Source organism: Giraffa tippelskirchi, chromosome 5, assembly GCF_054371585.1.
Source record: "Giraffa tippelskirchi isolate mGirTip1 chromosome 5, T2T-mGirTip1v1.2.pri, whole genome shotgun sequence".
NCBI lineage: Eukaryota > Metazoa > Chordata > Mammalia > Artiodactyla > Giraffidae > Giraffa > Giraffa tippelskirchi.
Genome location: NC_137279.1, coordinates 174,825,971 through 174,853,050, shown reverse-complemented (window position 1 = coordinate 174,853,050; position 27,080 = coordinate 174,825,971). Strand labels below are relative to the sequence as shown.

Sequence of the window (27,080 nt, the reverse complement as noted above, 5' to 3'; positions counted from 1 at the left end):
TGAGGGACTTCCGTAGTGATCCAGTGGTTGAGAATCCATCTGCCAATGCAGGGGACATGGATTCCATCCCTGGTCCAGGAAGATCCCACATGACATGGAGCAATTAAGCCTGGGTACTGAAACTACTGAAGCCCATACACCCTAGATCCTGTGCTCAGCAACAAAAGAAGCCACCTCATTGAGAAGCCCACACACCTCGAGAAATTAGCCCCTGCTGGCCACAACTAGGAAAAGCCCCTGCACAGCAATGAAGACCCTGCACAGCTAAAAATAAAATAAAAATCTTAAAAAAAAGTAGTATAATGAATGAGTGGATCAACAAGTTTCTGGACTGGATTTGTCAGGCCCTACTCCTGGCTGCAAGGACTCTGGAGAGTTCTCCCCTCCCTGGAGCTCAATCCTCCAGTCACTGTGTTATCAGACTGTTGTAGCCATTTAGTAATTGGTTAGCATGACCCAGGCATGGTGCTGATTGTTGAAGCATCATCTCGAATTCTCACCATGTTCTTAAAGGGTGGATACTGATATTGTCCTCATTTTACATTTAATCTTATATGGTTACTTGACTTGGCTCAGGTTACCCAGCTAAAAACGGGGGAACCAACATTTTTTTGCTACAGAAACTGGCATTTACAGGTCCAGCTCTTTTTCCCTAAAAATTCCCAACTGCCTGAGTCTTGAGAGACTGGAATAAGAATACTCCCCAGGAATCTTTCGCAGTATGTCTGAACCTGGACGAAAATAAAACTACTGTTCTGATCACGGTAGGCAAGCAACGCCATGGTGGAAGACAATGGATGGTGCTCCAGGTGTGAGGAAGTGCAATCATTTCAGCCTGCCAGTTATCTTCCACTCAGCTAGTTGCAGGAAACGAGGCACACTACTTTCCGTAAATGACTCGTCTTGCAACTTTCTAAGCTAGTCAAACCTCTGAACTTTGGTTTCCATTTCTACCAAACGGGTCTGAGAACACCGTTGTCACTAGTAAGGTTTGGTGTAAAGTTAAGTAAGACAGTTAATAGCTTTAGATGTTTAAGCACAGTGCCCCCGCATGTAGTGGAGAAACGATAAGATAAATCGAAGCTCGATAAATCGTATTCAGCTAGTCACATTTGGAGTCTGGGGTCGGGTCTAAGAGTATGGCGTCAGCGGATTGGGCTAGTCGAAGGGGGGAGGGTCCAGAGGGAGGAGCCAGCCGCGTCCCGCCGCAGCTCCGAGCTCTGAATCAAGCGCGGTAGTTTCAAGCGGTGACCAATCCTAGGACAGCACTGTTTTGCGTCAGTTGTTGCGGAGGTTCAGAGCCACGCGTCTCTCACCGATAACAGTTCTAGCCGTTGCAGGTATACCCGTGCTTGGCTCCTGCGTGTTCATCCGTTACGACTCAGAGGACAGACAGAAAGTCTCAGGTACCCTCCTAAGTATCGGGCCTAGAAAGAGACTCCAGGCTACTCGCTCCAAACATGTAGAGCAGCACTAGCTTCTTCTCTGGAAGCCGCTGGCCAACGTCCAGTCAGGAGCTGTAGTGCCAAAATTCTAGTTCTTCTTACGCGACTTGCTAGAGAAGCAAACAGTTGCTTTCTTCGAGGAAGGTAGACCAGGGAGGAAAGGTACCCGATAGGACCCGACGGTGCGGGCGGGGGATATCCTTGGGTTGGTTTGCGGCTGGGTCCTGGCCCTTTAAACTCGAGGGGGAGGATCCGGAAGTGGATAGGCGGGGCGAAGGGCCCTGGTATATAAGAGGACCCAGCCGCGCGGGGTCTCCAATCTGCCATTTTCTGTCCCTGAGTAAGTCTCTGGCGTCCAGAATTCCGTCTGTTTTTCTCACAGGCTGTGTCCCGTCCGCTGGCCCTCCACTTCAGGGGAACGATGGCTGCAGAGTCCACAGCCACTGCCGCCATCACCGCGGAGCTGGTTTCCACCGACAAGTAAGCCGGACCGTGGAGAGCTTGAGGCACTGGCCAGTCCGCAGGGAGAGGGTGGTGGACGGAGGCTCCCCGGGAGGGGCAGACCGGAGGGGTGGAGGACGTGCCTTCCAATGAACAACTGTCGCTATTTGGGAAGGCCCGGACACTGGAGAAGCTCACCTCTTGTAGAGAGTCTCCCTCAATATCAATAACGCCGGTCGGCTGGCGCCCCCTGCCCCGCTTTTCGCGGCCGCCATCTTGCCGGGGGCAGCGGCGGCTGTCTCCATTGCCTGCCCCTCTCTTTCCTCCCCCGGCCCGGGGCTGTCGGTGGGGAGGCGGGGCCCAGGCGCGCCGGTGTGTCTTCATGCCCCTGCTATCCCCACACAACTGGTGTGCGCCTCCAGTAGTATTCTCAAACACCTCGGGAAAATAACCGACAGAGATTTGGCGCCAAAAAAAAAAAAACCTGCACGAGGAAGGAGGCTGGACTGGTGGCTCGGGGTGGGCGGGACCTGTAGGGGGCGGGGTCGTGCGCTTGTGCGTTCGCTTTCCTCCGCGGGCTCTGGAGCAGGGGGCGGGGCCCCGAGGAGGCGGGAAAACTCCATTGTTTGGGGATGTGTGGCTCGCGGTCCGCCTCGGACTTCCGCGGTGGGACACGGGGAAGCTTGTTACCCGCGGTCTCCTTGCTCACCTGGTACCCTCCTACCTTCACCTAGGCTCATTTCTTTTTGTGGTGGAGAGCATCGTGATTCTTTTAGATTTTGGCAGTGTTGGCAGGGGACTTGATTGCCTGTAGGGGACTTGATCGGGTCGTGAAGCATCTTTAGCGCTGCGTTGGGGTCTCACTTTTAGCAGTGTTTGGTTGCTAGGAAAATGGGCAGTATTATGCGTGAAGTGCAGTAGAACGGAAGACATTGCTGCAAAAACGGCATAGTGCCACTCAGGTATTTTTTGAACAGTGAAGGGAAACGGGACGTTTATTCGAAGAAACAAATAAATTATGGAAGTGGCAGAGTCTGGTTAAGCCCCAGTATTTCACGTTTTTATTTCCTCATTTCTCATCCTTCCTCCATCCCTAAAGCTTACTTGAGAGGAAATTGCATGAAAATTTAATTAGCTAGTTGGAGAGAACAATAAAGGCAGCATTCCTTAGTTAAATTCTTGGAACAGTTTAGGGGTAAAGCGTTTAAGGGGGAGGGTGAAGAAAACGTGAGTTTAGTCTCTTATTAATAATGCACACTGTAATTCCAATATAACCATTAAAAAAATAAAAAACATAATTTTCAAACCAGTAGACAGAAAAAAATGGAATGAGAAATAAACCTTAATTCAGAGTTGACTTTGATACCACTTTCATTGCTTAAGTAGTGAACGTTGGGCCACAGTTTTGTCATCTATAAAAAGCTTCAATTTGGCTTCTGTTCCCTCATGCCATTTAAACAACGTTGGTAAAGTTTATCAATGACTGTCTAAATGTTAAATCAGTCCTTGTCTTCACTAGCTTTCTAAATAGTTCTAACTAATTTTTAATGTTTTTATGTTACAATAGATAAAGAATATAACAGTTTGTAAATGTAGTGGCAAGGAGGAATGAGAAAACTTAGGAAGTCTTATGTGGTGCACTGAATTTTAGTTTAGCTGTCTTATTATAATTTCTGAGCTACATAATTGTACCTTTAGATGAGAGATGCCAAAGTAAAAATGAGTGGTTTAGCTCAATCCTTAAAGTTCTGGAGTTTGTTGTTTCTGTTTCCATAAGTGTAAGGTTCATTTGTGTTGGTGTGAGGCTTATTTTGGTGCTTAGTATTCAGCTGTTTAAAGGGAGATCAATAACTTCTTGTATTGCGTTGGCCAGAAAGTTTGTTTGGGTTTTTTTCCGTAAGCTCAATAAGTAGGCTTTGCCATGAGATGAATTAATGTCATAGTAATTAGAATATACTTTTGTAAAAGATTTAGCTAATATAGCCGTGTACCCAATTTTTGGTGAATTGGAGGTGTTAGGCCCAGTATATTAGCTCAAATGTGTAAATGAGAAAAGAGTCTCGGTGGACCTGCAAAAAAAAAATACTGTTTTTACAAGGTTGTTTTATTTACTCATTAATTTTTTGTGGCGTGGCATGTGGGCTCTTAGTTTCCTGACCAGGACTTGAACCTGAGCCCCCTGCATTGAAAGCTCTCCGTCTTAACCATTGGACCACCAGGGAAGCCTCCTTAGAAGATTGTTTTAAATGAAATCTGATATTTGATAATCTCAGGGTAGTTTTGAGGTGAAGGACAAGAACAGATCAGAAAAATGGAATATTGAAATTATTTCTGAACAAGATGAATATGACTTGTACTCTTAGGACAAGTTTACTCATCGTCACATCCATTAATTTTGATAATCTTTCTATGTGTGTCCAAAAGAATTCTTCACTTACCACTTTAAAAGGTGAGATTCAGAGAATTCCCTGGTGGTCCATTGGTTAGGACTCAGTGCTTACACTGCAGAGGGCAAGCTGTGCGGCCCATGCAAAAAAATAAATTGTTTAAAAAGAAAAAAAAAGCAAAAGAAAAAAAAGCCCTGAGGTTCACCCTTAAGATTACACACACAAAAAAGATGTCCTGTGTTCATGGACTGGAATGCTTGATACTGTTAAGATGTTCATACTACCCAGAGATCTATAGATTCAACAGTCTGTCAAAACACCAGTGGCGGAGGCAGAGCCGCGGAATCGCCGCGAGATACGGTCTCGGTCCACACCGCCCGTCGCGCAGCCCGTCGGCCAACCCAGCGTCCGTTGCTGCCGCAGCCATGGGAGTGCAGGTGGAGACCATCGCTCCCAGAGACGGGCGCAACTTCCCGAAGCGTGGCCGGACCTGCGTGGTGCACTACACGGGGATGCTTGAAGATGGAAAGAAATTCGATTCCTCCCGGGACAGAAACAAGCCCTTTAAGTTTGTGCTGGGCAAGCAGGAGGTGATCCGAGGCTGGGAAGAAGGGGTTGCCCAGATGAGCGTGGGTCAGAGAGCCAAGCTGTCTCCCCATACCATGCTTATGGTGCCACTGGGCACCCAGGCATCAAATGCCACTCTCATCTTTGACGTGGAACTTCTAGAACTGGAATGACAGGAATGGCCTCTTCCCTGAGCTCCCCATTCTTGGATGTGCCACAGAAGGATCTGGCGCCTCCAGACGCACACAGAGTCCCTATGGAGCTTTTCCTGATGTTCCGCTACACTCTGTATAAACATCTTCCCAGACTGAATGTGTTCTGTCACTGGCTTTGCTCTTCCCCTTTCTCCTCGTATGTGTGTTGACCTGAACTATATGCCATAAACCTCAAATTAACTCAGTTTGTTTTTGTTTTGGGGTAAAGATTGAGTTTCAGTGCTTTGGATCTAGGTTTCCAATTAAGTATTAGTCGAGTATTAACAGCACAAGTAATGGGTTAACTTTAGACTAGGAATTGGTGTGTGTGTGGGGGTGCAGGAATCTTTATTTTATTTTTTTGGATGAAAGTTTTATCTATTATATATTAAACGTTCTTGCTGCTGCGCTGCAAAGCCATAGCAGATTCGAGGCGCTTTTGAGGGCCGAATTATTCTCCAAGTTGAGAGATGTCCTCGGGTTGAATTGAAAGCCCTACCCAAAACTGCAGTGGGAAGGGGGAGAGCCTTTGCCTCAACTGCCCCACCCTCACCCTCCTCGTAGACCCTCTGCCTTTTGAAAGCAGATCGTTTTCACTGAGATGTTGGACATTGCAGAAGTCTGTTCCCTAGGCCAGCAGGGACTTCTGAAACCTTCATGGCCTGGCCTTTTTTTTTTTTTTTTTCCTATCCTGTGGTTTTTCTAATGGATATCCAGGATTTTTGTAATCTCATAGCTATCCAAGCTCTACTTCCTAAATTTTAAGAACTTTAATCGAAAGTTAAATTGAAGGTGCTGTTTGTAGACGCTTAACACCTATGAAAGCCCAGCCATCATGACAAATCCTTGAGTGTTGTCTTAAAATGATGCTGGTCATCACAGCTTCAGCATCTCCTGTTTTTTGATGCTCAGCTCCCCATGCTGCTCTCAGAGTTTCTTGGCTTCTCCTTGCCCCCTCTCACCCCTTTGCTGTCCTGTGTAGTGATTTGGTGAGAGAAATTGCTGCCTACTCCCCCAGCCTACCCCCACCCCCTGCACTACACAAGAGTTTCAAGTTTTATTATTGCAGTAAAAGTACTTTATGCTGGCTTTTCTCAAAAAAAAAAAACAACACCAGTGGCACTTTTTGTAGAAATAGGAAAATGCATCCTAAAACTCATAAGAAACCTCAGGGGATCCCAAATAGCCAAAACATTTTTTGTTGCTGTTGTTTTTGGCCTTGCCTCGGCCCAGGCCCTTAGCAGTGAGAATGTGGATCCACTGGACCACCAAGGAATTCCCTGCCAAAATAGTTTTGAAAAATGAACGAAGTGTAAGTCTCACTTCCTGATTTTTGAAGGTTACATCTACATTATGTTATTATATGACCTCTTGTACTCAACTTTATGAGAATCATCCACATTACATATTGCTTAGTGATTCTTTTTGCTGTGTAGGGGATCTTCTTTTGAATACTACACTTTATCTGTTATATTGTAGGTAGGTGCTGAACATGTATTAATTTGTAAGGGTATTTTAAAACTTTTTATGGAGGGACTTCCGTGGTGGTCCAGTGGTTAAAACTGCAGGGGGCACAGATTTGATCCCTGGTCGGGGAGCTAAGATCTTGTATGCCAAGTGGTGCAGCCAAAAAAAAAAAAAAACTAGACAGATAATGTCTATGATGACTAGGAGTCAAGAAAACTGGCTTCTATTTTTGGCTACCAATGGTGGACCTCAGTTTTCCCATTTGTAAAATAGTGGCAGTAATGAGGAAGATTCTTTTAGGAAAATTTTGTGAAGCAGTTTTTTTTTGTCCTACTTATAGGCATAGTGAAAGTGTTAGTCCCTCAGTTACGTCCGATTCTTTGTGACCCCATGGACTGCAGCCTGCCAAGCTCCTCTGTCCATGGAATTCTCCAGGCAAGAATACTGGAGTGGATAACCATTCCCTTCTCCAGGGGATCTTCTGACCCAGAGATCGAACCTAGGTCTTCTGCACTGCAGGCAGATTCTGTACCATCGGAGCCACCAGGGATTCCCTGTATTTATTGAGCATTTGTTTTATATAATGAGACAGAAAAGATCTCTGCTCTTCAGTAGAGACTACTGGGATAGAGACCATAACTATGTAGGTTAGGGAATATCAGTGATAAAGTGCTATGCAAATAATTACTTGACCTTCCCCTAGTTTAAAGAGGGTCGCAAAGAGTCGGACACGACTGAGCGACTTCACTTTTAGCAATATGTTGGAACAGGTGTTTCTCTTACATTCTTGTCTTTGAATATTTGATGGGTAAAAAGATGTTTTCTCATTGTAGTTTTGTGTTTCTCTGAAGAGTGTGAGCACGTATTCGGATGTTTGAGCTCTTTGTGTTTCATTTTCTGTGAATATGTTTATATCCTTTAATCTTTTCCTGTTGGACCTTTTTTCCTGTTGATTATAATGCTCTGTATATACTTGGTAAGTTAACATTTTGTGAAATGAATTAGATGGAGTAGAATTTATCAATCTTTATAATTTCTGAATTTAAAAAGGCCTTCTCCAGATGAATTACAAAGTAATTCTCCTATGGTTTTCTTTAGTAATTTTTGGTTTTACAGTTTACATAACAATTTTTCAAGAGAAGCAGAAATCCAGATTTTTTATGCGATATCTTCATAGTTTTAAATGTAGTTATTGTAATTAACATTAAAAAAATAATTGTGGATAAACATATCTGTGGCTCAGATAAGACATGAACATTAGTGTATAATTTTTTCCCTAATCTGGTGTTTGTTACATTGTGGTCCCCAAATTAGGTGATGCTACCTAGAAAGTTGTTAGAAATACAAATTCCTGGACCTCATAGTAGATCCACTGAACCAGAACTCGAGGGTTGGGACTCAACAATCTGTTTAATTCATGTAGACTGAAGTTGGAAGAAGCACTGCTTTAATTATGTCTTTTCTTCTGACTATGCTAGTATGGCCTTGATTGGTTCATGCCCTTTTTGTCTAGGCTACTAAGTAAGAATAGGAGTAAGTTTATCACTGCTGAGTGCTTTACGGTGCTATTTAATAGTATACTGATAACCCATTTTTCCTAATTTTATCCACTTCAAACTTTTGTTCCACAGGGTATATAAGAAGTAAATTTGATGATATTACACATTCAGTGCCTCAGCTTGATAAAAATTTAAAGACTTAGGTTGGCATCAAAACTAAATTATCTGTTTCTAGCCTTGTTCCTAGGAACTGGGGACATGGAAAGTAGGGTGAAGGACAGTTACAAAGGTAATGTTCAGATAATTACCTGGCGGTTCAGTGGTTAGGACTCCACACTTTCACTGATGTGGTCCCTGGTTCAATCCCTGGTCTGGGAACTAAAGTCCTGCAAGCTATGCTGTGCAGCCCGGTCCCCCCCTCTCCCCTCCCACCCCCCACATCCCAAAGATGTAAGTATAAAAACTGAGAGTAAACATTTGGAAATGAAGAAACTTGACATTACTCTGACATTTCTGTTTTATATGACAAGAACCCATCTCTTGCACATTGAAATTGAAAGTCTGGTCCTTCAGTCACAGCTAATTTGAGAAACTGTGCTAGAATTAGAATAATCCGTTAGTGAAAGAAGCTATTTGAAGGTAACTAGCTATGACAGGGGGCTTCCCCTGGTGGCTCAGTGGTAAAGAATCCACCTGTCAATGCAGGTTCAATTCTTGGATCTTGAAGATCCCCTGGAGAAGGAAATGGCAACCTATTCCAGTATTCTTGCCTGGGAAATTCCATGGACAGAGGAACCTGGAAGGCTACAGTCCATGAGGTCACAAAAGATTCTGTCTGACACGACTTGGCAATTAAACAACAGCAAGCTATGACAGGAAGTATTTGTAGATAGGGATCCTAGGCCATTCCAAGGTTCTGGTCAGATCATTTGCCGCTTACCGTGCAGCTGAACGCATTAGCTTTTAAATTGTGCTTTTTTCCTGTCACGGTGAAGTCTTGTTTTCAACCCCATTTCCCTGCTCACTTCCCCTCCCAGGACTTTTCATCAAACTTGTAAACCAATATAATAGTTATAAAAGGTTTAGAAGTTTCTAGCAAAGATACTGGATCCTGTTGAAAGTAATTGACAACTTTTCATCTCTAAAGCATTTTCTAAGACTCAGATTCCAATATAGTTAGCCTCTGCTTGTCATTTAATCTCTTCTGCTTTTCCCAAATTGTCCTCTCTGCTTTTATTTTGGGGTGGGGGGTGGCATTGGCACCTGTGGCTCGTAGGATTTTAGTTCCCCCACTTGGGCCATTGGCAGTGATGGGGCGAATCCTAACCACTGGACAGTCCTCTGCTTTAACTTTTGTTGGAGGTTGATTCCGATGCTTAGCATACAGTAGATACTAATAAAATGTCTATTTAATTTGATTTTTGAATTAATCTATTTATTGAATTGAGTAAGCTATTTTTTAATTGTTATTTGTTTTGTCCATATTGTGTATATTACTCTGTTTTCATAAATTTGGTATGCTAAATAAGAAAGTCCAAGTATGAAAAATTAATTGACTCATTTCTGTTTGTGAGTGTATTTTAACCTTTGGAGGAGTTTTCAATAGTGTTATCTCCTACAACTTTCTGTGTTCTCTCATACCCCTGGCTTTCTTGCTACATGTACTTCAGTTCTAATGTATGGCTTCTGAGGTGTTCAGTAGTAAAGTTTTCTGTTTTCCCACTGTCCTTTTTCTCCATTTCATCACAGCTAACAGCATTCTCTGCTCTCATTTGAGATGTAACGGTCCTTGGTTTAAACTCTGGTGTGCTTTGGGGGCCCAGTTAAAGATGATATATATCCTTAACTGAATATTTCCTTTGGGATATAGGTGAAAACTGATGATAGAGCAGGTAACAAAGGCAAGGATTTAAGTTAATACCAAGTGAATGGTGTCAGTGTATAGCATTCCTAAGTAATAACTTAAGTCAACCCTTTCCTTGAAACCCACCTAAGGTTTAACTGTATGATAAAGAAAGGGTAAATTCTTCTTTCCCTTTATTTATCAGTTTTCAAAAGAATGCAGTTGTCTCCCATCATTTTCCAAAGATGATTAATGAGTTTTCTTGTTTTTGTTTATATTATTGAGAACTCGCGGATTTAAACATATTTGGAGTTTTCCAGTCAATTGCAGCTATAATCGTTTTAAAAATGTTTAAAATTTTATATTGCAGTATAGTTGATTAACAGTGTGTTAGTTTCAGGTGTACAGCAAAGTGATTGAATTATACATATACATGTATCTCTTCTGTTTCAAGTCTTTTTTCCACTTAGGTTATTACGAAATATTGAGCATATTTCCCTGTACTACACAGTAGGTCCTTTTTGGTTATTCAGTTATTATCTGTGTGTGTGTTTTGTATTTATTTATTTGGCTGCTTTGGGTCTTAGTTGCACCACACGGGCTCTTAGATCATCTTTGCGGCGTGAGGGATCTTTCAGTTGTGGCTTGTGAACTCTTAGTTGGGACATTTGGGATCTAGTTCCCTGACCAGGGATCGAACCCTGGCCCCTTATTGGGAGCTTGGAGTCTTACCCACTGGGCCACCAGGGAAGTCCCTCTTATCTTTGTTGATGCTCACATTGTCCCTTCTTTTGGCCAATGAGATTTTATTGAGGTTGGCTCCTAAGTGTGCTTTTGTAATATTTTTGTAAATACGAAACATCAAATTTATAGGGAAGTTGAAAAAGTACAAAGAACTCTTCTTGCTTTACCCTGGATTCCCCACCTTTTCTTTTAGCATGACCTTTAGTAGATATGATCCTAAATAATGCTAGATATAGTTTTGTTGCCTTCTGTCATGATATTGCCCCAGATTCACCTATGTACTTCTCCAACCCTGTCTTAGATCAGTTATTTCTCAATGGAGCCTTGGTTCTTTTTAGTGGGAAATGGATTTTCAGGATAACAATCTAGGTTTTAGGGGATACTCATTGCTGCTGAGTTGGTCGTTATTTCTAGACTTTTTCAGTAAGCACAACTATGAAATATTTTTAAGATATTTATTAGTACTTTTCCAAAAAAGAATATTCTGGGAAACTTGGTTTTTTCCTTTTTTTAAAAAACAAACTGGTGAGCAGTAAACTCAAATCTAGGATGTATCTGTCTTGTTCATTATATCAATAGTATCATGTAGCAAATAAGCATTCAACAGTTACTTGAATGAATAAGTGTTAAATTTGATAATGTAAGTAAATGTTATGTAAGATCTGAATATATTGGACATTTAATAAATAGGTCTTTTTATGGCTTTATGTTTTTAAATTTCTAGTTTTAAAATAGCCTTTCATTTTTACTTTTTTTCCCCTTAATTTTTCTTAACAGAATTGAAGAAGATGCCCCTGCTCCTTCTACTTCTGCAGATAAAGTGGAGAGGTATGATTATTTACAGTGGTGTGATTTGATTTATATCTAGAACATAGACATAAGAGCTATGTAACTTGAGGGCAGTTTGTTTTGTCATCTTTAATAGGTAATGAGTGAGAGTGAATATTAAAGTAATTATTCAGTTTCAAGTATGGAGTCCTGACAGACACGTCGTCAGGTTTTTTTGTCTTTTGATTAAAATATTTGAATTTTAAAAGTTATTTAATTCTGCTCCTTACTTGGTACACAGCATGCCTGGCAAATGCTAGCTTACTCTTTGTTTGAATACGTCTACTGATTTAGATCTCGGTTTTGGAAGGTTGCCATTTTCAATTTTGTTGTTAATTCTAGTTGAAAGTTTTAAATTTCATATTACACTCACATGTATTTCCATGTAACTTCTGCATCTTGATGTGACCATAGTTCTTAACCAGAGTAAGCATAATAATTGGAAAGCTTATTCAAAAGGTTAATGCCTGAGTTGTATTCCTGGAGATTTCATTTGTTAAGCTTTGAGTGTATGAGTGTTTTAGAAAAACTTCCTGGTAAATCTTAAGCTCACTTAGGTTGAAAATTACTGTCCTAAATTCCGTCTAATCCTTCTGCAAAATATATGCACATCTTTTGGGGTTTTTTTAAGAGTCTAAGTTTTTCGTTTTTTTTGGTTTTCATCATTTTATGTTTTTTACATTGTGGTCTTAAATTCCTTTGTTACCTTTATTACTTAAACTATGTCTTCTACAAATACTATCTAATGATTTGTGAGTTAGTCTCGTTTTGGGGTGGAAGGAGTACTGCTCAGGATTGATCCTAAACACATTCACATAACTTTTAGAGGGTTAATCTTGGTATTAGTTCAGTTCAGTCTCTCAGTCGTGTCCACCTCTTTGCGACCCCATGAATTGCAGCACGCCAGGCCTCCCTGTCCATCACCAACTCCCGGAGTTTACCCAAACCCATGTCCATAGAGTTGGTGATGCCATCCAACCATCTCATCCTCTGTCGTCCCCTTCTCCTCCTGCCCCCAATCCTTCCCAGCATTAGGGTCTTTTCCAATGAGTCAACTCTTCGCATGAGGTGGCCAAAGTATTGGAGTTTCAGCTTCAACATCAGTCCTTCCAATGAACACCCAGGACTGATCTCCCTTAGGATGGACTGGTTGGATCTCCTTGCAGTCCAAGGGACTCTCAAGAGTCTTCTCCAGCACCACAGTTCAAAAGCATCAATTCTTCGGTACTCAGCTTTCTTCACCGTCCAACTCTCATATCCATACATGACTACTGGAAAAACCATAGCCTTGACTAGACGGACCTTTGTTGGAAAGTAATGTCTCCGCTTTTAAATATGCTATCTAGGTTGGCCATAAGCATATACCATGATTTTAAATTTCTGGACTGAACATAAGGTATAAATGTAGCTAGGCTATTTAACCCCTGGGACACTGCTGATAGGGTAATTATTAATATTATAAACATTTATGATCTTTCAAGGAGTGTGATAATCAGATTCTGAGAGAAACATGAAGGATAGTTGGGAAAAACATGAAGAGTCTCATAAATTGGTAACAACTGACCTGAGATGGTTACTTAGTGCTGCCCAGAAACTATAATATGTCCCTGGCCAAGTTGTTCTTCTATTCTGCTGAGCAACTTTTTCTTAACATTCAGTACCATCACCTGTCTTGCTCTTAATGATTTTACTTTTTTGAAAAAAAATTTTGATTGTTTAGTGAGTAAGCAATAGGCAGAGAAATTTTTTTTTCTATTTATTTAGTTGAAGGGTAATTGCTTTACAGAATTTTGTTGGTTTCTGCCAAACATCAACATGAATCAGCCATAGGTATACATATGTCCCCTCTGTCCCCTCCCTCTAGAACCTCCCTCCTATCTCCCTCCTCATCCCACTCTTCTAGGTTGTTGCAGAGCCCCTGTTTGAGTTCAGTCACTTTATCTTAAATCTGTACCCGTACATTCTTTTCTTTTGGACATGGGTCCATGCTCTTATTCAGAGGTTCTCAAAGTATAGTATAGTTTGTACGCCCTTGGTGTCCCTAAGACCCTTTGAGAGATTCTGTAAGATCAAAACTGTTTTTGTAATTGGAAGAACATTTGCCTTTTTGACTGTGTTGACGTTGACACAGATGGTGAAAAAGCAATGGTGGGTAAACTTGCTGCCCCTTTATTTAACATAAGTCAAGGCAATACAAGTAGTTCACTACCAGTTTCACTTAGCAATGTCCATTATAGAAAGCAATACAAGCTAATAAACTTATTCTCAGTCCTTCACTAAATGATTTTATAATCTGTGTGACAAAATGTGAAGTATGAATGCTACTTCTGCATACTAAAGTAGGTAAGATGATTGTCTTTAGGGAAAGCACTTGTGTGACCATTTGAATTAAGAATTAAATTTTTCCTTGTGGACATGGGGACAGGGGAGGAGAGAGTGAGATGTATGGAAAGAGTAACATGGAAACTTACATTACCATATGTAAAATAGATAGCCAATGGGAATTTGCTGTATGGCTCAGGAAACTGAAACAGGGGCTCTGTATCAACCTAGAGGGGTGGGATGGGGAGGGAGATTGGGAGGGAGGTTCAAAAGAGAGGGGATATGTGTATACCTGATTCATGTTGATTCATGCTGAGGTTTGACAGAAAAACAACAAAATTCTGTAAAGCAATTATCCTTAAGTGAAAAATAAATAAAAATAATTAAATTTTTCATGGAATTTTGGATTTGAAAGGATGACCAACAAACTGATTACGCAGACTTTGTAGTAACCTTTTGTAGTGATAGATTGTGGGTTAGCTTGGCCTTGCCAGAGCAGTTGAGAGGTTTAAGGAAATAAAATACTATGATTTAAATGTAGCAGGTATTCAAAAAATGTTGATTTTAAAAGTATATGACACCTGAAAAATCTTTTTTCTTGCAGTCTGGATGTGGATAGTGAAGCTAAGAAACTATTGGGATTAGGACAGAAACATCTGGTAATGGGTGATATTCCTGCAGCTGTCAATGCCTTCCAGGAAGCAGCTAGTCTTTTGTAAGTACTGTATTTTGGTATGCTGTGATATTACGTTCCTAATAAACTTGAGTCATAAAAAGTTAATGGGAAAAAGAATGAAAAGCAAGAGTTTAAAAAGATTTATTTTTCATGTATGAGTTTATTCCTATAACTATAAAACTTAGGTATAACTGAGTAGTTTCAGCCTTTGATTTTCCTGAGTTAATGAAATTTGTTTTCTGTTGATCACTAATTAACTAATTTGTCCCAGTTCTGGGACTTGTTCCCATTTTAACAGTGGAAGTGTTTTTTTTTTAACTTATTTTTTAATTGAAGTGGAGTTGATTTACACAGTTGATGTTAAATTAATTTCTGCTGTATATCAAAGTGACTCAGTTATATGCATGTATACATTTTTTTTAATATTCTTTTCCCTTAAGTATATCCCAGGGTACTGAATATACCTGTATAATAGGACTGTGTGTATTCTAATGCTTGAAGTTCTGTATCCAGGGAAAGTCCATAATCCTAAGCAAGGCATGGTTAGTCACCCTCTCACTAATGCTGCTATTAGCACAGCAGTTTTCATAGATTCTTAGCACCTTTGTTATCTGTACAATTTCTTGGATATTGGTAGTTGACCACCAGGTGGCCATGTATATCTGTATCTTGGGGGAACAGGTTAGTCTTAGTGCCTCAAGAGTAATTTAGTTTAGCCAAAGACTTTAATGTACTTTGTACACTGAGAAAGTGTCTTTAAGTGGTAGCCTTTCAGCCTGTGACTTGTTTTCTCAAAAATACCATTACCAATAGCAGTTGAAGTCAGTCATGCATGCTCATTAGTTGATAACATTATATTCAGTGGAATTGACAAAATCTTCCTTATGAAAGAGATGCTTATAATAAAGCTGGGTTTCAGGCTTGAGGCTCACTGATTAAGTCTTTGGCTTCTTTTTCCTTTTATTCAGTCAGGGTTATATTAGTGCATTTTTTTCCTAATCTTTACTCCCTCTAGAACAGAATCTTATTCTTGGATGCCGGCACTAATCTCTTGTTGATTTATTGGCTTCTGACCTCTCCATTATCATCTGGGCCTGAAGAGCTGAGGTTCTGGTATTCAGTGTTGTGCCAAGAGTAGGGCCCAGGTTTCATCTGATGCTAGGTAATTAGGTGTTTTTATATAAAAATCTTACATTGTAAAATGCTAAAATCTAAATTTTTAAGATTGAGCACATAGAAACATACTTCTTAGCTTATTCCTTCCAGATTCCTGAAAAGTTTAGTTTTCTCACTGTCCTGCCATTAAGGGTATTTGAGGAGAATTTGAGATGCGTTCTTCTAATCTAATAGACTTCCCTTAAACATGACCTTCATCACTATAGCTTTTATGCTTAGTTGCTCTGGTTTCTCTCACTAGACTCTCAGGCTATTAGTTGACCTGCCTTAGCATGATTTCTGCAGATCCTTTACCCCATAAAAGCTAGTCTCTTTACTCCACATAAAGTACTTCCTCCTTCCCATTTATCATACTTGTGATTTTCCCTCTGTTTCTTCTGTATTTATAGGTATTAATAGCTAAACTTGGTATATGTATTGCTATCTGTATTTCTAAGCATTATTTTGAATGATTTTATATACGTTAACTTAGTTCTTGCAGTAGATCTAAGTGGTTCTTAACATTTCCATTTTATAAATGTGAAAACTAAGGCATTGTGAGATTAAGTTAACTACTCAAGTTTAAAGTTAGAGGCAGGATTTGAATCTAGGCAGTCAGGCTCTGAAGAACATGCTCTTAACTGTTTATCATGATGCCTTTCCATGGACTTGATTCATACTTGAGTCCCAGCCAAAGGCTGTCTAACTCCTAACTATTATTCTGGCTTATATCGACCCCTATCTTTAATCAGGAGGAATACCTATTAATAGCTTGGATCTTAGATTACATAATTGTAGCAAATAGATATCTTTTTAGAATATATATTATATTCTAGTTATATAATGTATATTATATATCTAAACACATAATTATATGATATACTGTATAGATGAAGAACTGGCAACATTAACTTTTTCATTGTTTCTTAAAGTCCCTTGAACCTTGAATTCAAGAGGAGGGAAGAGTATCGGTTTCCTAGAAAGATGTGTTACAGAAGAAACGTCATTTTATGGCCAAAGAACTAGAAAAAATAGAAGTTTAATTCACATCCTAGCTGTTTATTCTCTTTTTAGAGGTAAGAAGTATGGAGAGACAGCTAATGAATGTGGAGAAGCCTTCTTTTTTTATGGGAAATCGCTTTTGGAGTTGGCAAGGTATGTGTTTCAAGCTGAGTTTAAAGTAAAATGTTTATCATAATAATTTATTTAAAAACTTTTAAGTTTCTTTGTTTGTTAAGATTATTTACTAGCCTTGAGATTTCACAGGAACTGAGTGAGACTGATTTTACTCAGGGAGTTTAGAAAGGAGGATGAAAAATTGATGGGTTGTTTTTGCTTCTCTTTTTCTTTTTTTGGTTGTGCTGCACAATTTGTGGGATCTTAGTTCCCTGACCAGGGATTGAACCTTCGCCCTCAGCAGTGGAAGTGTGGAGTTTTAACCACTGAACCTCCAGGGAATTCCCCTTAAGGGAGTTTTGAAAGGCACTTAAAAGAGTAAAGTTATACTTAAGTTTTGACTTTTGCAGTTATTAGAAGCAGAGATCTTTCCATTAGTGAATAATCAATAACTTAACAAAGTCTAGTATAGAGAAAGTGAAAGTGAAGTCGTTCAGTCGTGTCCGACTCTTTTCGAGCCCATGGACTATAGCCTACCAGGCTCCTCAGTCCATGGAATTTTCCAGGCAAGAGTACTGGAGTGGGTTGCCATTTCCTTCTCCAGGGATCTTCCTGACCCAGGGATCGAACCCGGGTCTCCTGCATTGCGGGCAGACGCTTTACCGTCTGAGCCACCAGGGAAGCTCTAGTATAGAGAGGGAACCTTTAAAAACACACTCAGCTAGCCCAGAACAATCATCCATAACAAGGAAGGATTGAAGGACAATTTGACAACACTTGGCGTGTGAAAATGTCTTAAAAAACAGAAGAATCTCTGGATAAGGAGTCTTAACTGTAGGAAAGTTGTTGTGATATTCCACCAGAATTTATTAACCAGAGTAAAATATATTGAGGGTATACAGAGTAGCAAATAATCTGTAATCTATTCAGTCTCTCACTTCTGCTAAGTTTTCTAATTTTGTAGAACAGTCTAAGGATTTGTCATGAAAATCTTGCCAGAATGTTTTTTGCCATCTGGAGACATATAGGTGGATGAGAGGTTTGGGAAACGTGGCCCTTTTGATAAGGGTCATCTGTGCTTTTTCAGATGGCTGGATAAAGGGTATGTTTATTTTCTTCAGTGCTCTCAAAACCTTAGTTTATATTTGTTTTGATCATTGCTTTTCTTTCATAAGTGCTTATAGTTTATATTCCCTGTACTTACTTACTCTTCTGTTGCTCTTATAATGCAGGACTTAAGTTTCTTTCTTAAAAAGACTGTTAGGTTCTAGCCATCATACCTTTAGTGCTTTCTCCTTTTGTTCTGCTAGAATGGAGAATGGTGTGTTGGGAAATGCCCTGGAAGGTGTGCATGTGGAAGAGGAGGAAGGAGAAAAAACAGAAGAAGAATCTCTGGTAGAAAATAATGATAACATAGATGGTATGTGGAGTTGCATGTGACATTCAAGAGATGCGACGTATATTTCTTGTGTACGAGCAGTGGAAATAGGGCTCTCCTTACCTTGAATAGTCTCTCTTGGGGCAACTGCATCTGGTGGAGACTGGGGGGGAGGTCACAGTGAAAATGATGATAGACTTTTTTAAGGGGATAACTTAATTTCCTAAATAAAGCGGGTTATTTAAATTGATATTTTAAGTATTAAAATAACCTAAAATGTTTTTCTGATGTAAATTTTAAAGTCTTGGCAGCTCAGTTATTTTAATGGCTGGGCTTTGGAGCCCTTTTACATTTTTTTTGTGTCTAAGAAAATTAAATGTTAATTTCTAATCTGGGTTTTGCTGCTAGAGTTTTACATATCAGATGTGTTATATATATATAGTGTTGAGAGGAGAATGTAAAGCTTGGCATCTCTTACCTAACTGATAATTAGAATGCTCAAGTAAAATAATACCTAATTTAAGGAGCTTGGGTTTCTTTTGCAGTAAGTTGCTCTGCTAGTTGGGATTTTCCCTTTGCTTTTCTCAACGGGGCAGGTAATTTGTAGGCCATCTGCTAAAACATAAGCCAGGCTGTTTGAGGGTTTAAAGGGAATGTATTTTTAGTTTCCATTTATGCCTTTATCATTAAACTCGAAGACGTGTTTATGCTTCATGTTCTTTAACCATGTAGAGGAAGCAAGGGAAGAGTTGAGAGAACAGGTTTATGACGCCATGGGAGAAAAAGAAGCCCAAAAAACAGAAGACAAGTCTGTGGTAAAGCCTGAAATGGATAAAGAACAGGAAACTGAAATGGAGAAGGGTGGAAGAGAAGAAATGGATATTGGTGAGCCTGCAGAGGAACTACAGGAAAAAGTTAAATCAACTCCAGATCAGTTAACTGAAACCACTGAAGAGGGAAAAGGAGCAGCAGCACCAGAAGGATTGAGTGAAGCTGAAGTCACTTCTAAGAAGCCAGATCAGGAAATACCGGGTGCTGAGGAAGGAAAATCAGTTTCTGGAACTGGCATCCAAGAAGAGTGCAGAGAAAAAGGGGGTCAGGGAGAAGTAATTGTGAGCATAGAGGAGAAACCAAAAGAAGCTTCAAAAGAACAACCTGTTGTGACTCTAGAAAAGCAGGGCACTCCAGTGGAGATAGAAGCAGTCAAGGCAGTGGATATGGGTGGGGATGAGCCAAAGGAGCAGATAGCTGCCTCTGAAAGTGAGCTAGGAAAGGCTATTCTTGAGCAGTTGGTAGGGCAAGAATTGCCTTCTGCCGAAGAGTCAGCAGAGGTGACAACACAGGCTGCAGATGCCTCAGCTGCAGAAGCCGGATCAGACGTCTCTGAGAAGCCTGGAGGGCAGGACACAGTTCTCCCTAAGGATGGTGCAGTCAATGGACTGTCAACTGCAGGAGATCATGCCTCCACTAAACTACAGACTAATGCAGAAGGACTGATAGGAACAAAAGATGGCTCAGGACTAGAGGAGGTCAGGGCAGAGTTGGTTCCCAGCCAGGAGACTAAGCTGTCTGTAGAAGAGTCTGAGGCAGCCGGAGATGGGGTGGAGACTGAGGTGGCCCAGGGGGCTACTGAGAAATCCCCAGAAGACAAAGTTAAGATAGCTGCCAGTGAAGAAGCACAAGACGAAGAACAGATGAAAGAGGGTGAAGGTAACCGGGACATACAAGAGCTGCAGTGGGTGGAGTACATTCTGGATTTGACTCACTAATCATGGGTAAAAAGTCAGTCTTCCATTCAGAATTTTCCGTCTGCCTTTGGATTAGGAAAGGGCTAAATGAAAATGGGAGTAGTTTAAGAAGGTGGTGATAAGTTCAGCAAGTTAAAAGCAAGTCTTCTTTAGCTGGCTTATAGACTAACGCTTTTACTAACTGCAAAATAGGCCTTTCTGAGATTTGGCTAGCTATCAGTAACTTGTTGCACTCTACTAGCCAACAAAGGTGGGTGGTGGGGTGGAGTAGGTAGGGAAGTGGTGCGCTAGGCTGGCAGAGAATGCTGAATGGATGTTCACTTGCATGCCTCTGGATTTTTAAATTTACTGTTCACATGATTCCTTTTTTTCTGCTTTAGGAAGCAGGATTAAAGCAGTAGAATCCACTGAATTGATGCACTTAAGCAGGCATGCCATTTAAGTGAAGGCAGTTTACCCTTGAATGTTTTATCACCAGACTGAAAGAATTCTGGTAATCTTTACTTTCAGTCTTCAGGAAGTGTTTAGAGGCTTATTCACATGAGTCAAATTAGCCCCCACCAAAAGATAATTGAAAACTGAAGCACTCTTGCAGCTTTCCCTCCTCATTTCATGCTTGCTTTGGCTGCTAAACTGACTTTTTGTTACTTAGAATGTTATGAAGTGTGAATGCTTTGTATCGTATCATTGGTCTAATTATGATTCTGTTTCATCAAGATGTATAAGCCTCTAATTAGCAACTACATAATTGGCACGTCTGACTTGAGTTGTACTATCATTTGAGGATTCTGCTGTGTCTGTAAGATTCATCTAACATTGGTATTAATAACCACAGGTATAGTCCAATTAATCGTTATTACTTACATATATATACACACACACATTACTTATATAATTGACTACTTAGAGTTTTCTTATGTTTGAGATGTTCAAAGACCCATTATCAGTATCTGGAGCTAATTCTGGTTAACTTCCTTCTACCTATGTGCAGGTCCTTGTACTCCAGCCAGCATAAGCATGGTAACCAGAAATGAATTGGCTAAACATTAGCACCATTGGGCTGCTCATTGGACTTTAGGAGAGTGTATGGAAAAAGCACAGAACTGAATTCCTCAGTTTTAAAAAAACCTCTCATGTCTTAATCTTTAGAATTTCTCACATACATTACTTTACTTTTGATTCCAAAATACAGTGCTGCGTAGTAGGTAGTATTGCTCCAGTTATAGTGATGAGGAAATGGAGGGTTAGGGGCTACGTGACTTGTTTGGGGTCAAACAGTAAATCATAGGACCAGAATATGACCCTAGATCTGATGTGAATGTGTTCTTCCCAGAATGCCTCACACTGAGGAAGGCAACTTTCATCCCTTCCCTTAACCCACTTCTTGTCAGAAATTTATATGGTAGCACTAGCCTGCAGAAATCTTGGAAGAGGTTTTCTCTTAAAACCCCTTGAAGAGGTATTTAAAAGTCATTCTGCTTTGCACAGCTCTCTTGCCACATTGTTTTGAAGACACTGTAAGATTAGAGAAATGGTATCTATAAAACGTTTCCCTTTCTGTGAAGGATGACATACTACAAAAAAGATTGCATTTTCAAAGAAGCTCAGAAAATAAACACATCTCTTAACTGAGGCCTTCAGTGCATTTCTATTAATAACCTGGGTACAGATTACCAGGTAGGAAAATATTGGCTTTCTCATTAACCTTCCATGAAGGTAATGCAGATTCCTCAAGAGAAACAAGTATTTTTCTCAGACCATTATAAGAATTTTAATTTAAAAATTTGATGTAAAACTCCAAATATCTAGACATTTTATGCCAAAATAGATGTCACTGTATAGCATGCTGGTATGAGTTGAACAGATACCACATAAATAAGAATATAGAACAGCAACATTTTGTCAAATTTTCCTGAAAGTTGGGAAGATAAGGTGTTTGGTTTTTTTAATATTGTGAGAAACACACCCGATCTGCTTCACCTGTCGTGTGTTCTAGTGGAGGATGGGCTTCATCATCAAAGTCAATAAGACCACCCATCTAGCCTAACATTAGGGAGCTAAGTACACAAACCACTTAGAAATTTGGGCATGGAAAGGTACTGGTATGTGCTTCTTATATTTCAGAAGCACCAAATTACATGGTCAACAGGAGAAAAGAGGGGTACCTGATAAAACAGTGTTTGCTATAGAGGTTAATTACCATTAACTTGTAACTTGAACTGGTTCTTAGGACTTCAGTTTGTCCTAATTTATACAACTTTTCTGTGCCTATTTCCATCCTGAAGAAATATTGGTAGACAGATAAAAGTTCTTTAACCTGACTTCATGGCTCTAATGCCTAATTTTTAGTTAGGAGACAGTATTTGAGCTCTTCTGATGGTGTTAAATGCTTAATGAAAGATGGTAGAATAGGCACATTATACCCATTTCATGAACTGTTTGAACCCCAAGTGTGTAGAGCTATTTATCAGCAGCCTGTCCTCGCAGGCAGTTAACTTGTATTTTCAGTATGGTGAAATATGGTGTTGGTATGGCTGCAGATTTTAACATGGTAATGGAGAGTGAAATAACACGGTACTGCTCACTCAAATTCTGTACATGCTAGAGCTGGCTGGAGTGTGGCATGCTCATTGGTGAGAATTGGTGAGGGCTGGGCTTTTCTCTCCACAGCTGTGTTGTGGGAAGGCTAGTCTCGAGCATCCTTGCTTCAAATGGACTGGAGCAATTTAACTTTGGTATTTTCTTGGCCTTATTAGTATTAACTGACAGTTGGCTTAAAGAACCCAGGAATACTGGCTGAGGCCTCCAACTGACTCTGGTTGAGTAGATGGGAGTTTCTAGCCAGTGAATCAAAAGTCAGTAGTTAATTTCTTTTGATCTGAACTGTGCAGGTTGACTTTTAGAAGAGAAACAGCCTGTTGGTCATTGAAGGTCTGAATTATTTAAAATTATGCCAAGTCTGATTAGACTCGAGTTAGACTGTTAACCACTGACTTTATTATTTATATCCAGTTCAAATGTTACCTGATTTGGCTTGGATCTGGCCTGTCCTACCCCAGAATATAGATCATTTGACATATTTATTGTAATCTCTGACTTGTCCTGTCATCTTTGTCCATTATGTTTAGTATTCTCAATACTGAAGAATTTTTGCTTGCAGAAACCGAGGGCTCAGAAGAGGAAGATAAAGAAAATGACAAGGCTGAAGAAACACTAAATGATTCAGCTCTTGAAAACAAGGTGAATTATTATTTGCTGAGTATTATCTGTTTTCTTATTTTAGGACTATGGTTTACTAGAGTGGGTATAGATAGTCATTTCTTGGTTAGGGACTGGGGACCCTTTATTTGTGCTGGGAATAGACAGATCCATTTGATCCTAGGGGTCCTGTCAATTAGGAGAGGACCCAACATAGCATTGCTAACTATCACTGATGCTGAAGCTCCAGTACTTTGGCCACCTGATACGAAGAGCCTACTCATTGGAAGGCTCATCAGCCTACTCCCTGATGCTGGGAAAGATTGAGGACAGGAGGAGAAGGGGGCAACCAGAGGATGAGATGGTTCAATAGCATCATGAACTCAATGGACATGAGTTTGAACAAGCTCTGGGAGATGGTGCAGGCTAGAGAAGCCTGGCATGAAGTCCATGGGGTTGCATAGAGTTGGACATGACAGTGACTGAACAATAACTGACATAAGGTGATAACAGGGTAGACTTTGTAGGGGTCCATTGTGTAGGTTTAGATAGAAAATTCTGAATTTTGAATCCTATACCACTTCTGCTCCTTCACCTCAGCCATACTAAATTACACATTTTGATTTGTAACCAAAGATGCCTGTCTTGTACTTCTGCCTAACACCAATGATTTGGATATACTTTAGTCCCTTCAAGAAAATGAAGAGGAGGAGATTGGGAACCTAGAGCTTGCCTGGGATATGCTGGATTTAGCAAAGATCATTTTTAAAAGGTAAAACTCTTGGTGCTTTTAGGATTAGGTTGGGAGTTTGGCGGTTGAAAACAAAGCAGTTAGGCGTGGTCAGATGTTATTAAGGTTTCTATCTTTATTTCTTTTAGGCAAGACACGAAAGAGGCTCAGCTTTATGCTGCACAGGCGCATCTTAAACTTGGAGAAGTTAGTGTTGAATCTGGTAATACATTTTCTGTTTTACTCTCGAATATACTGTTTCCCCGCCTGCCTTAACCTTCCTGTAATTCCTTAAAATCCAGCTCAACTGATCATAAATTGTGGGCAGTTAGTTTTGAATGGACAGTAGGTGTTTTGGGTTCCTTATGGTTCCTAGAACAATGAATAATCTTTTAAATGATACTCTAAATGAAAGTCTCTCAATAGGTTTTTTTTTCTTTTGGCTGCACTGTGCAGCATGTGGGATCTTAGTTCCCTGACTAGGGGTGAACCTATGGCCCCCTTGCATTGGGAATGCAGAGTCCTAATCACTGGCTGGCCAGGGAACTCCCTCCTAATAGGTTTTTTAAGTTGTTTTGATGGATTTTAGTCAAGGGTCCTGGAGATACTATAGAGAAAAGTGAAATATAACATGGGAAAACATTTCTGCAGAATGGTCTGGAATTTTAGAAGTTCTGTATATTAAATGTACATTTGCTTGCTATTTTTCTCTTCAATAGAGAATTACCTCCAAGCTGTGGAAGAGTTCCAGGCTTGCCTAAACCTTCAGGAACAGTATCTGGAAGCTCATGATCGGCTTCTTGCAGAGACTCACTACCAGCTGGGCTTGGCCTACGGGTACAACTCCCAATATGATGAAGCAGTAGCACAGTTCAGCAAATCTATTGAAGTCATTGAGAAGAGAATGGGTGAGTATGTATTGGCTGTTTCCATAATAATTATGATGGATCCAGTATTGACCGTTTTTTTTTTTCTTTTTTTTTAAAGGTTCCTTTTGTGTTATCTATGACTTACTGATCACTTCAGACTTTTCTTTCTAGCTGTACTAAATGAGCAGATGAAGGAGGCTGAAGGATCACCTACTGAATATGAGAAAGAAATTGAGGAGCTGAAGGAGCTGCTCCCTGAAATTAGAGAGAAGATAGAAGATGCAAAGGAATCCCAGCGTAGTGGGAATGTAGCTGAATTGGCTCTGAAAGCAACTCTGGTTCGTTTGGTTTCCTTGTGGAGTTTTGATAGTCATACATTTGATATTTTTGGAGGCCCTTTATCATGGTACTAGTGTTGCATTTGCTAGGAATCTTCCTTATGACTTGGTTTCCAAGGAGTTGGATGTCAAGAGGGAGTGTGAGAAGTCATATATGATTTTCTCTCAAATAGTAAATAAAATGCTTAAGACATTATGCTCTGGAGCCAGACTGGGTTTGAATTCTTTCTGTTATTTACTGTGTGACCATAGGTCTGAGAAGAGAGGGTGGGTGATGTTGCTACCATATGGAGGCCACTAGTATTTGAAATCTTATTAATCAGTTGCTTGTAGGTAGGTGACCTGGTGGGTTCTATCCTGGGACCCACTTGGGTTTGTCATTTCTCACAGGTGGAGAGCTCTACTTCAGGTTTCACTCCTAGTGGAGGAAGCTCTTCAGTTTCCATGGTGGGTATTCAGGTGATTTTTGTCAGTTAATACTAGGCCTCAGTGTATATTTCATATATAGTAGTACATTGCTAACAAAGGTTTCTTTTTTGCCAGATTGCCAGTAGAAAGCCAACAACAGATGGTGCTTCCTCATCAAATTGTGTTACTGATATTTCCCACCTTGTCAGAAAGAAGGTAAATCTATATGTGGTCATTTCTTTTCTGTATTCTTCCTACTCTGCATTTCCCTCCCTCCAAATGACACATGAGAATTACCTTTCACATAAACATCCCTAATACTTGGTGCAATAAGACATCTGTTTTGGGACTTCCCTGGTGGTTCAGTGGCTAAGACTCCAAGCTCACATTGTAGGGAGCCTGAGTTCGATCCCTGGTCAGGGAACTAGATCATATGCCACAACTGAAGATCAAAGATCCTGAGTGCCACAACTAGGACCTAGTGCAGCCAAAAGACAGTCATTTTTCAAAAGTGAGTGAGAATTGAAGAAGATAGTTCTCCATTAGATATGTCTTCTAGTCAGATCAGCCCATCTTGGGAACCTGGCAGGTTCACAGTAGTCATTCGGCAGGAGACCTCCTTAAACTTGTGGGAGAGCCTCCACTCTTTTGCTTCCTGATTCAACTGTAGAAATTCAAATTTGTGGGTTGGTTACTGTTGTCTATTCCTCATCCCTATCCTCACTCTTCATCCTTGGAGAGGCTGAACTGGTATGTTTAGGCATACCAGTCTATTCTGCAGAGGACAGGCTGTGGCTTGGGAGACCCTTAGAGCTGTGAATCCTGGTGTTCATGATCTCTGCACCATAGGGAAGAGGCATGTGTTACAAAATTGTTTTATAATTATCCTTTTAAAAACAGTAAGCACATTTGTGAAGCTTTCACAATTAATTATATCTTTATAGAGGAAACCAGAGGAAGAGAGCCCCCGGAAAGATGATGCAAAGAAAGCCAAACAAGAGCCGGAGGTGAATGGAGGCAGTGGGGACACTATTTCCAGTGGAACCGAAGTTTCCGAAAACATGGAGGAGGAGGTGGGCAGTTGAACAGGGTTTGGACTCTTGCCTCATTTCCCTTGTTCTCAGGGCCTGGGGAAACCAGTGCATGTTCCCCAACTTGATCCTCTTTGGATTATTTGATTACTTTCCTAAAAACAATGAGGTTGTACAGGAAACAATTTGGTTATGAAATGTAAGATGTCTCATTGTCAAATACATACCACAGGTCCCCTTCTAATGAATGTGTGAGAAGACCCTTGATTGCCAAGACCAGTCAGTCACTTTTGCTTGCTCATCTTTCTAATATATGAACACTGGCTCTATCAGCCCTTTATAGAGAAGTTAGGAAATGGCTGTATACTTGTGATCCCTTTTAGTGTAGAGAGCAAAGCAGAATTAAAGGGACCTGTGTTGTTCCTCTGACTGAGGCCAAATCAGTTGTGTAAGAAGAATGGCTTAAAGTAGGGTCACTTATGCCCAGGCTCCCTGTTTATCTTCCAGGCTGAGAATAAAGCTGAAAGCCGGGCAGCAGTGGAGGGGACAGTGGAGGCCGGAGCTACAGTTGAAAGCACTGCATGTTAAGAGAGGGAACAGAGCCTTCCTCCCAATGGAAAGTGTTTTTGTATATAATGTATTTTTTCACTTTTCGGGGATTCTTTTTGTATAACTTCAATAAAGATTGTAAGCAAA

At 40.4% G+C, this 27,080-nt stretch overlaps 1 protein-coding gene and 1 pseudogene across 17 annotated transcripts; both read left to right on the top strand.

Annotated features, from left to right (window-relative positions):
* Positions 1-1,314: 1,314 nt before the first annotated feature.
* Positions 1,315-27,080, top strand: NASP (nuclear autoantigenic sperm protein). Of its 16 annotated transcripts, none has more exons than XM_081488630.1 (16): positions 1,315-1,399; positions 1,828-1,925; positions 11,365-11,415; positions 14,342-14,452; positions 16,643-16,723; positions 17,995-18,104; positions 18,795-19,772; positions 22,971-23,050; positions 23,695-23,780; positions 23,888-23,961; positions 24,458-24,646; positions 24,779-24,945; positions 25,336-25,392; positions 25,489-25,569; positions 26,298-26,426; positions 26,892-27,080. In XM_081488630.1, the coding sequence occupies exons 2-16, from the start codon at positions 1,867-1,869 to the stop codon at positions 26,970-26,972; spliced, it is 2,334 nt and encodes a 777-aa protein (XP_081344756.1). In that variant the 5' UTR covers positions 1,315-1,399; positions 1,828-1,866; the 3' UTR covers positions 26,973-27,080. The 16 variants fall into 16 exon arrangements, with proteins under 16 accessions (XP_081344756.1, XP_081344757.1, XP_081344753.1 ...); XM_081488631.1 differs by having other exon boundaries at positions 1,315-1,406; positions 26,298-26,360; XM_081488627.1 differs by having other exon boundaries at positions 1,315-1,406.
* Positions 4,699-6,671, top strand: LOC145505781 (peptidyl-prolyl cis-trans isomerase FKBP1A-like; annotated as a pseudogene). The gene has a single exon (XR_014053293.1). The product of XR_014053293.1 is annotated as a peptidyl-prolyl cis-trans isomerase FKBP1A-like (transcript).

What these genes read in the sequence shown, in the direction of transcription:
- NASP (XM_081488630.1), top strand. Translation starts at nt 1,867, where the DNA reads ATGGCTGCAGAGTCCACAGCCACTGCCGCCATCACCGCGGAGCTGGTT. An exon ending in TCTGCAGATAAAGTGGAGAG is followed by an intron (nt 11,416 to 14,341) that starts GTATGATTATTT and finishes TTTTTCTTGCAG; the next exon opens with TCTGGATGTGGATAGTGAAG. An exon ending in TCGCTTTTGGAGTTGGCAAG is followed by an intron (nt 16,724 to 17,994) that starts GTATGTGTTTCA and finishes TTGTTCTGCTAG; the next exon opens with AATGGAGAATGGTGTGTTGG.